General features: G+C 48.7%; 2 protein-coding genes across 3 annotated transcripts; one reads left to right on the top strand and one right to left on the bottom strand.

Annotated features, from left to right (window-relative positions):
• Window positions 1–263: 263 nt before the first annotated feature.
• Window positions 264–2,982, bottom strand: AIRIM (AFG2 interacting ribosome maturation factor; the record flags this gene model as incomplete). Its single annotated transcript, XM_083879632.1, has 4 exons — window positions 264–1,075; window positions 2,274–2,395; window positions 2,469–2,651; window positions 2,723–2,982. The coding sequence occupies 4 exons, from the start codon at window positions 2,980–2,982 to the stop codon at window positions 1,008–1,010; spliced, it is 633 nt and encodes a 210-aa protein (XP_083735758.1). The 3' UTR covers window positions 264–1,007.
• Window positions 2,983–3,079: 97 nt separating this feature from the next.
• CDCA8 (cell division cycle associated 8) lies at window positions 3,080–7,932 on the top strand. 2 transcript variants are annotated; one of them, XM_083879429.1, is made up of 10 exons: window positions 3,080–3,170; window positions 3,272–3,400; window positions 3,663–3,703; window positions 4,165–4,240; window positions 4,564–4,697; window positions 4,978–5,051; window positions 5,350–5,448; window positions 5,611–5,737; window positions 6,902–6,988; window positions 7,308–7,932. In XM_083879429.1, exons 1-10 carry the CDS (start codon window positions 3,089–3,091, stop codon window positions 7,362–7,364), a joined length of 906 nt encoding a protein of 301 aa, XP_083735555.1. In that variant the 5' UTR covers window positions 3,080–3,088; the 3' UTR covers window positions 7,365–7,932. The 2 variants fall into 2 exon arrangements, with proteins under 2 accessions (XP_083735555.1, XP_083735554.1); XM_083879428.1 differs by having other exon boundaries at window positions 4,561–4,697.
• Window positions 7,933–9,931: the final 1,999 nt, after the last annotated feature.

The raw sequence follows: 9,931 nt of genomic DNA, 5'->3' as shown, positions 1-9,931 counted from the left end.
GGGTGATTAACACCTAAATAACCTTGGAATGAGTCAAAGGCTCTCCAATTTACCTCATTTCTCTAAGCTGCTGATTAGAGCTCACAGCTTAGGAATCTGTGAATAGATAAATAACAAACATCCAAATTTGAACACAAACTGCAACTCCCTTGTATTAACCCCAACCGTGGCAGAGAAAAAGAGCCCAGAACCATCACAGATAGGGACAGCCCGGGTTGGGGACACAGAAACATGAAAACAAACGCAGCCACAACGTGTCTGATACAATTCTTTATTTGCTTTATCTGAGAGGCTGCAGCTCCTCAACACATACATAATTTAGAGACAAACACCCCTCTGCTTCCCAGGAACATTCAGAGAGTCAGTGCACGGCCCACAAAAGCTGTCCCTGGACTGTCAGCAGACACCAGAGAGTGATATTTTAACACTGATTTCAGTGGTGACACAGCAGTGCTCTGCAACATCCTTGAAAACTGCCCATGTCAGAACTCAGGCATCTGTGCACCTCCAAAATTACATTTCCAAGCCAGATTTGCTTCCCTCCTTCTCCATGCCCAGGTGGGATGAATGCAAACACTCCTCAAGCACATGAGGTGACCAATCTTTCACAGCCTTAATCTGACCTATTTTCTTTCTTTGTAAGGACAGAGCCCAAATATCTTTGATGGCACCAGCCTGAAGGACTCTGTTACACATTTGCAGCATCTCATGTATAGTAAGTATCAACATTTTTTCCATGATACAAAACATCCATCTCAGGAGAAGGTCCACAGCTGGAGGTGACTCCCTTCTATCCTCATGGCCTTTTTCTGTTCAGCCTCTTCTTCAGAGATCAAGACCATTTCCACTTGAAAATAGCACAGTTCAAGCATTTCATGCTGAGGAAAAGACTCAACTCAACTCATTCAGCTTCCAAAAAGCACCAGGAGAGCTCCCTCAATTCCTCATTCCTTTGCAGGGCTGCAGAAGTTGCCAGAAGCTGGTGAGAGGCAGCCCCTGGTGCCCTGTCAGGAGCCAGGGGAGCAGCTCAACTCCCGATGGTTCTCCACAAACAGTGAGACCTTCAGGATGGTGTCTGAAACAGAGAGACAACAACAGCCCTGTCAGATTAATAAGATTCATCTGTATTCTGTACTCCCAAAAATGTGTTTCTAAAGGCAATAAGAGAAAGTGTGGGTAAAACTGAGTGAATGAAATGGGTCACTGAGCCCCTGCCACACTGTGAGGGAGGATTGTGGGCCTGGGAGATTTTAACCTGCTGACAGCTGCTAACATTTTCCCAAGGAAAAGTTTCTCAAAAAAGCTTTTTTTTTTCTCAAAAAAACCTTGGTAAATAACTCTCCTTTCTCAAAACAATCTTTGTCCAGTTGGTGTTTTCTGTTTCTCTGGTTTAACCAGTGGGATTAGGGAGGTGTTGTTGCTATTCACCAACCATGATAAGTCTGTATGAAAGCACTTTATAAAAGGCAGTAAGAATTAGACAATAAAACCCCTTCTTTTTCTACACTTTGGCATTCTGAATTATTTAGTCTTTTGTGACCTACAGCCACAGAGGATGTTGCTTCCAGCTGTTCCCAGGTGTAACAGTGAGTACTTTAAACTGCTGCTGACCGTCCTGGGTTGTGGTGTAGGATGTGCACAAAGTATTTATTCCATCCCCATCCCCATGAGCTGTTGGAACCAGGTGGGGCAGTGTTTTCCCAGGCCCCTCCTTTGGGCTCTTCTGCTCATGGCCCATCAATGCCTTGCCCAGGACTCACAGGGAACTCCCTCCAGGAGCTCTCTCTGTTTAATGGGCCATCAAGGAGCCACTGCACGACTCCTCATCCCATTGGGAGATGCTCCGCCCAGGGGGAGGAGCCAAGCATTCCCACCTGGAGAGAATCTGGGATTTAGGGCAGGACAAGCAGCCCTGAGCCACTGGATTCCCAGAGGAGCAGAGCTCCCAGACCTTTCTGTGGGATCACTGCTTCAGGAAGAGCCCCTCACCTGGACTGCTCCCACCACCCTGCTCAGGTTTGTTCTGACTCTGCCAATGCTCTTTTGTATTATTTTACTTTTTTTCTTTTTTCCTTGTTAAATTGTATTTCTGACTTGGAGCCTCTTACTTGTTTTGCTTTCAAACCACGATGTGACCAAGCTCTCAGAGCAGGTCACAAAGATGGACTGGGGAGGGTCACCCACTGCAGGGAGCAGCACAGCCCGGCCTGTCCCCAGGGGAAACCAGCAGAGCTCTGGGAAAACCCCCCTCGGCTCTCTGTACACAGCAATACCTTGAACGATGTCGTTTTCTTTACAGCGCTGCACAATCCTCTCCCAGGACTGCGGGACAGCCTCCACCTCTGCCAGGCTCTCCAAGCTGAGGCGCTGCAGGAGCAGTTTGCTCTCCAAGTACCTTCACACCCGTTAAGGACAACAAGGAGCAAACAGCCTCCAACGCTTCCCAGAAACCCCTGAGAACAGGATACAGGTGCCGGTAGAAGCGCTCCACGTCCTGCAGCCCCTCCAGCACATCGGCCAGCGAGGGGCAGCGCGGCCCGCGCCGCAGAACCGCCTCCAGCCGCAGCTCGGCGGGGCTCTGTTCCTCGTACAGCCGGAACACCGCGGTACCGGCGGTTCCTACAGCGTCCCGAACCGCCCGGAGCTCCTCCCTGCCGGCACAGCGCGGTTAGCGGGGTCCTCACACCCCTCCCGGCCCTCTCCTCCTCCTCCTCCTCCTCACCGCCGCCCGCTCAGCTGTTCCAGCAGCGCCTCGGCCGCTCCGCGCTGTTTCTGCCACAGCCGCGCCCGCAGCTCGGGGAAAGCGCCCAGCGGCGTCGCCTCCCACTGCAGCCTCCGCGCGGCTCGCATCTGAGCCGCCAGTGCGGCCAGCGAGCCCAGCAGCGAGGCCGAGGCTTCCAGAGCCGCCCGCGCCGCCCCGTCCGCCCGCGCCGCCGCCTCAGCCCAGCCCCGGAGCGCGGCCGCCATCGCCGCCGCCATCATCACCGGCCTGCCCATGCGGTCGCGCCGCAGATACGTCATCACCACGCGCAGCGCTGCCATTGGGCGGCGCGGGCGGCGGGCGGTTCGAACACTCCGCTGTGCCGCCATGGCGCCCGCCAGGAAGAAGGGCGCGTCGAGCTCCCGCAGCAGGAAACTGGCCGCCTTCCTCAAGGACTTCGACCGCGAAGGTGGGACGGGGAGAGGGGAAAAAGAGGGGGAAGTGGAGTGGGAAAGGGAATGTGGGCGCTCTGAGCCCGCGGGCAGCGCTAACGGCGCGTTGTCCCCGCAGTGAACCGGCGGCTGGAGCGGCTGAGGGCGGACGGGGAGTGCCTGGTGAAGGAGGTGGAGAACCTGTACGACATGGCCATCCTGAGGCTGCCCCTGGAGCTCCGGCAGATGAACTGGCTCGAGTATTACTGTGAGGAGCGGGGCCGGGGGGAGCTGGGCTGGGGAAGCGCGTTCCCCTGTGGAATTTAATAAACCCCGACGGGAATAAAGGAGAGCTGGGATCTGCCGTGCCCCGACCCCCCTGGGAGGCATCCCCCGGGCTGAGTCCTCTTCTCTAGGGCTGGAAACTGCTTTGTGCTGGGTTTTGCATCCCCGATGGTGCTGACAGCCCTGCTGTGCTGTGTGAGCTGTCCCGGACGTGTCCTGATTTGTCTGAAATATTTTCTTTCTAGCTAAACAAGGAAGTGGAAAGACGCTGGAGGAGGTGGCTATGGTGAGTTTCCAGCACGAAAATAAAGCTCTCTAGATCTACCACACACTGCTCCTCGGGCTGGAATAACACTCTGCAGCATCACAAGAGAAACAGTTACATCAGTGTTTTCGCAAACATTTACTAAATTTGTTTCTTTAAAATTAACACTTTAAATTTAAATTTTGACCTGAGATTTGGGTGGTCCCGCTGATTTCTCTTTATCTGCCACATTGGACTCCCAAATCCCCGCATTTTTCAGGAAAGGAAAGCATTTCCAAAGTGGTTGAGCAGCAGGGCAGGGCATTGAGCCCTGAGGACCTGCAGAGATACAGGAAAAAACCCAGTTTGAGCACAACAGCACAAACCTGGAGCTGATCTGGCTGTAAAATTATTGGGGTTTTACTCTACAGCTTTGACTTACAAGAACTTTGGGATGCCAACAATCCTAATGGTGCCATAAATGTTTTTAATTTCTATTTTAGGCAGACTTGGAGATAGCAGAAATAGACAAGCTGACAGCAGGAGTTATCAATGGCCCCTTTGACCTTGTCAAGAAAGGTGAGTTTTAGCTATGTGGTGTGATTGATGGGAGCATGTTGTGGTTACCTGATGTGAATAATAATTCAGTTCTTCCTCACATCCCTCAGTATGTTTAAAGCAGGAAAATATTCCTATTTTTTTATCCATAGTACCTGCAGAACCTCTTATTAATTTCATTAACACATTCAAAATAATCCAAAGTAATGCTCTGTCGACCATTAGGATTGCATTGGAATTTGGATTTCTGAATTGTTGCCAAAACTTCTTGTAGCTGCTTGCCTCCCCTGCTAAATAATAATTTAAAGTTATTATTTACTTAGATAATTCTCTCTTTTTAGCAGATAAATTCAAAAGGAGTGTTGAGGCCGTTGAGGAAGCAGAGCCTCCATTGCTTCCTCTGCCAAAGAAGTCCAGAGTTGACAGCCAGTGTCCCTCAGAGACAGAGGCTGAGAACCTGAATCCAAGAAGTGCCAAGGTGAGTAGCTGTTCTCTGGGCTGACATTATTCTCAGGATATAAATTCCTGACTGAGCTGGTGGCCAGGGCTTGCCAGGATGCTCTGAGGGGGATTTAAAACAGCAGCCAGAGAATTCTAGGGGTGGAGGAAGGTCCCAAAGGCTTGAATGGTGTTTGTTCTGGGCTCTTGTGCCATGAAAAGGGACTGAGCCAAACATTTTGTGTGGCAGCATCTGTTTGTGTGGACTCAGCTGTCCCAAGAGAGTGAAGAACTGATCTAATGAGTGATGTTTGTTTCAGATGAAGGCATCTGCCAAAAAGCCACCCGTGGCCAGACGACCTCCCTCAGCGAGAGTGAAACGCATGAGCAAGAGGTAAAATCTCTGTCTCTTCTCAGAAATGGAGAATGAGAGTGTAAATATAAATATCTCTCTTTGGTGGGGTGGACTTTGGCTGAGTGGTGGCAGGGGAAAGAGTTGTGCCACACTACAGGGAAAAACTGATATGAATGAAAGATGGAGAGCTGCCTCTCCTGTGAGAATAAACTGTCCCCAGTTTTGGGGGCCACTGGTCAGTAATGACCCCTGGGTTTGGTGGTGGTCACCTTGGACAGGTGCCTGTACATCTGTTAAGGGTCATCTCAATGAGCAGATGTTTATTTCCCTTTAACAGATCGAGCAAAAACAGCTTTATCACCCCAGCTACTGGCAGGATGGTTGATATCTGTGCTCGAGGAGGCACCTCCATGGTTACACCCAGATTTGATTCCAGGTTTGTGAACAGAGAAAACAAACACATTTCCCTCCTCTCTCTGATACAACCCACTTTCCTCCATCTCTGCAACAACTTTAGTGGCTCTTTGGAGCTGAAATGAAACACTTGGGCTAGGAATGGTGTCAGCAAAGATCTCTCACTCATAATTTGTTGTTTCAGGGTGTTCAAGACGCCGGGGCTGCGCACCCCTGCCCTCCATGAGCGGGTGTACACCATCTCTGCCAACGGCAGCCCGCTGGCCGACACCGGGGACGCCGTGCTCACCGTGCCCCTGGGAGGGGGAGAGGTAATTCCTGACACTCCTCACTTCCCCTGGCAGCCCTGGAGGGGTGCACAGGCACCTCCGAGTGCCTTGTGCCGTTAAAGGAATTTCCAACTGCCTTGCCTTGGAAAAGTGAAGATTGAAGATTGAAGATTTCCCCTCCCAGGTGTAACAAAGGCTTCTCCCCCATGGCTCCTTGCAGACATTGTACAATCTTCTCTCTGGGTTTCACAAGTCCATCACCCACCCCGTGGTATCCCCTTTCCCTTTTCCCCATTGGCTTTGGGGCCGGGTGTCCTGTTCCTCTCTTCCCTATGGCCACTTGCCCTTGCCCTGCCCCCTGAACCACCCACGAACCTCAGACCCCCTATGGAACTGAGAAAATCCATATGTTCTCTCTCTGGCTCCAGATTCATCTTCAGCACATGGAATAAACACTTGTTGGAATTGATCTGGGGCTGGCAGCCCTCTGCCTCTCTGCTGAGCTCAGCCTTGTAACGTGTGTGGATGTGTGAGCTGGAATTGCTGCCTGAATTCTTCTCAAGCAGTTTCTCTATGGAGAGGCTGACTGGGATATAGAAAGGCTTGAGCTACACTCCAAAAAGACACACTGTTACAGTGCCTCACCAGCTCCAGTTCACCCACTCTTGTCTCTTTGGCTGCACAGTTTTATTGAGGGGTTGTTAAGGTTAAAAAGAGCCTTAAAAGACTCTTAAACGAAGTGGGACCTGCTCAAGCTGGTTGGAACAGAATAGGAGGATGTTTTGCTGTGCATTTAAAACACTTAAAGCAGCAGTAGTGCACTGTAGTGGGTTTTTACACACTGCTCAACATGAGGTGACCAATGCTTCAAACCCTTAATCTGACATATTTTCTTTATTTATAAGGACAGAGCCCAAATGTCTTTTGGCTGGCCAAATGCCATTGCACCCACAAACAAAATCATTTATCACTGACTCTTTTTTTTTTTTTTCCCCTCACCAAAAACCAAGCTATTTAAAACCACCACAGCCACTAATGCATTAATGCACTGCAGGAAAGGTGTGAGATGAGCTTCTGTTCCAGCTGAATGTAGTCTCTGCCTGTGTATACTTAGATCTTAATCTATTTATTTTTTTTTTTTAATTTAACCTTTTTGCTGCTGCAGCTGACCAGACAGAAAAGCTGAATTTGAGTTTCTTTCCACAGAGCATACGTCTGACAGCAAAGGATTTGACCAAGAAGAATTTTCTTCAGCTGAACCCCAAGGCCCGGGGGCTCATGAAGAAGCTGTCAGTAAGTCTGGGGTGTTTTTGTCAGCCATGACCTGAGGCTGTAAGGCAGTGCTGTCCCTCTGTCATCACTCAGGGGACTGTTGAGCTACAAGAGAAACTCTTTATTTCCCCCCTTGTTCTTGAATTTTGGCTGATGTCAGAGGTGATGCAGTAGGGAAGGAGAGGCAGGAGGTTTATATCACATCTGGCTGAATCCACAGTGGGGAAAAGAGCTGTTGTCACTGCTCTGAGAAACAAACTGGTCCTTTAGGCTGGAGCTGCAGGTGGCTGTGGGCTGTGCCAGTGTCTCTGAGCACTGATTGATTTCTCTTTCTTTTCAGGTTTGTCTCGCCCAGGCTTGCAAAGAGGGGAAAATCCCCCTGGATGGAAGTCAGTGAGCAGTGACATCCCTCTGTAAATACATTTTACATTTAGGACTGGTACCTTCATTTAGTTCTTGCTTTAATTTGTATCTTCCTTTCACTGATCCACAGAATGGAAGCCAAGCACTAGTTATTCTACCTATAATATGTAATGGATCAAAATAAATTGAACTTTTTTTTTATTTGGAGAGAAAAATCATTCCTTCTTTTTTATTTCTTTTGAGGTTGAAACCATGAAACAGAAACCTGTTTCTTTGTTAGCTGATGCACTGTCCTTTCTAGAGATGCCTTTGTCCTTGATTTAAGCCTCTTTATGGGGCTATAAATGTGGGTGATGAGACTTTGAAATCTTTTTTTATATTTGAAAAGTTCTTTTGGCAGAACCAGGCCTGCAGCATGGTTAAAAGGGAGAGAAACTGCAATCAGAGCTCTTTGGTGCAGGGTGTGGCACGGGAGGAACAGCATTCATACATGAATTTCCTTTGGAGAGCAAACATTTTACTGTATGGAAAACCTCATGTATAAACCATGGATTTGGAAATGTCTCTTTGAGAGGTTTTGGTAGGTTCTAAGTCCTAACTACAGGTGGCAATAATCCCACTCAGCTGCACATACAGCTGCCTTACTATTCTGTGCACACATTAATTAAAAACATCAATTAGCTGAGCTGTAAATAAAAATAAAATGTCTGTGTTCATGAATATGTGAGTTTAAATTCTGCTTGAAATAAATCTTTACCAGGAGAACAAAATTAACTAGAATTTTTAGCCTAGATAATTCTTCTTTTAAATCAGCACTGTCTGATTTAAAAGCTTTAGTTACAATTGTTTAGATCAGAGCTCCTGCCCTGAACCAAAGCTCTTCCAAAAGAAGTTTCCTTTAGGAGGAGAGGGAGAGCTGCCAGCAGCACAGGGATGTGAAAATTGCAAGCCTGGCAGGGAAAAAAACATACCTCCTTCCCCTGGTTGTGCCAGGGCTTCCTGTGACCTGGGGAACTTGGTGTGTGTGCTGAGCTGTGCTGTGAGAAATCTCCAAATCTCTGCCCACATTCATAATGGAAATGTGAAACTATTGATCTGGAGGAATAATGAGCCAAGCAGGGAGTCCATGCTGGTTCTGAGCTCTCAGCAGCCTGGCAGAGATGCATGGCCAGGTTTGTCATCCTCAACACCTTCCAGGTGCCCACAGACTCAATGGCATTGTAAGACATAAATAGAATAACAATTCCCTGCTTGCTGATGGAAGGGATGATGGTTTGGAACAAATTAGAGCCATCTCCAGGCCAATATTTTTCATGCAGGAGTTCTTGATTTGAAGAACTGCACATGCAGCTCTCACCCCTGACCTGTATAATTCCACCAAAAATCTGTGTTCCCTGGGCCAGCTTGAAAGCATGAGGGAAAATATTCCTTAGCATCACTGAATTCATGAGACTTCTTCCTTTTCTAAATCAGTGACTGGGGAGCTGTACTCTCAAAGGTGAAATAAAATGCATCTCTAGGAGGTGCATACACACATTTCCAGATGAGTGTCAAGGATTTCCTTGAGTCCAGGCTGGGTCTTGGCTTTCACAGCTTCAGAACTGAAAGTTTGAGCCCCTCAGGAGACCAAAATCACTGTATCCAGTTTATTGATAGACAGGAGGTTGCTAAAGGCAGGGTTTCTCTCAGCTGGGCTGCACCTCCAATCCATCTCAGCTGTGGATTTCATTTGTGGTGAGATATGGAAACTGTTGTGGCTGGGCCTGGCTGTGGAACACGGGGAGGTGAGGGGTGTGAGGGCACTGCTTGGCTGTCACCAGAGCTGGAGAAAGCAGAAATGTTCTCTTCAAATCCAGTGGGAGGAAGCAAAGCCTACAGGGTGCAGCTTCAGAGTGATTTCAGCCTTGTCTCTGATGAGAGTAGGGAATAAATTGTCTATCTCAGAAAATTACTGCCCACAAGCCACCGAGCTTTACACTCCCCCCACCCAGAAGGGTTATTAACACTGAGGAGCAGGATTAGAATTGCTAATTTTAACATTGCACACAGACACCAAAATCCCAGGCACCCTCCCTTGCCTCTCCAGGGGAAGATTGCGCAGCTGTGGGTCCTGTCAGGGCTCCTGTGCTCTCTCAGGGTCACACCAGCCCAGAGCAGCTTTCCAGGGAAAGGTCAATAGTTACAGGTCAGTCGTCCCTATAAAGTACAAACCCTGCTGATGGTGCAGAGTTCAGGGCTGTGCTGAGCAGGGCACATACACAATTTGAATTTTATTCCTTTGCTGGAGGGGTAGTAACTGGAAATGTCAATAAGATCTCAGCTGCTGAGTCCTGAGTAGGGCTGGGACCTGATAACAGACCCAAACTGAACACAGTGCCCTGGGGATGCTCTCAGATGTTCCTGTATTAAAAGTATTTCACTTTTTCCCAAAATTAAAAAAATAAATAAAAAAAGAAGTGAATATTCTTCCCACTTAACTCTGAAATAGTCAGAGAGCCCTGAGGTAGGATTGGAGGGGTCAGTGACCAGTGGCAGCTTGCAGATCCAAGTCTCTCCCTGTCCATCCTTGCAGCAGAGCTGGGGCTGTGGTGGGAGAGGGGT

The sequence above is a fragment of the Zosterops lateralis genome (assembly GCF_965231275.1).
Source record: "Zosterops lateralis genome assembly, chromosome: 28".
Lineage (NCBI taxonomy): Eukaryota > Metazoa > Chordata > Aves > Passeriformes > Zosteropidae > Zosterops > Zosterops lateralis.
The sequence above is the reverse complement of the archived record's forward strand: the minus strand, read 5'-3'. Positions and strand labels throughout refer to the sequence as shown.

Bases quoted from the DNA above. Each gene is read 5' to 3' on its own strand.
- CDCA8 (XM_083879428.1), top strand. From the start codon at position 3,089: ATGGCGCCCGCCAGGAAGAAGGGCGCGTCGAGCTCCCGCAGCAGGAAA. The intron at 4,698-4,977 runs GTGAGTAGCTGT...TGTTTGTTTCAG, and splicing joins TGAATCCAAGAAGTGCCAAG to ATGAAGGCATCTGCCAAAAA. The intron at 5,052-5,349 runs GTAAAATCTCTG...TCCCTTTAACAG, and splicing joins GTGAAACGCATGAGCAAGAG to ATCGAGCAAAAACAGCTTTA.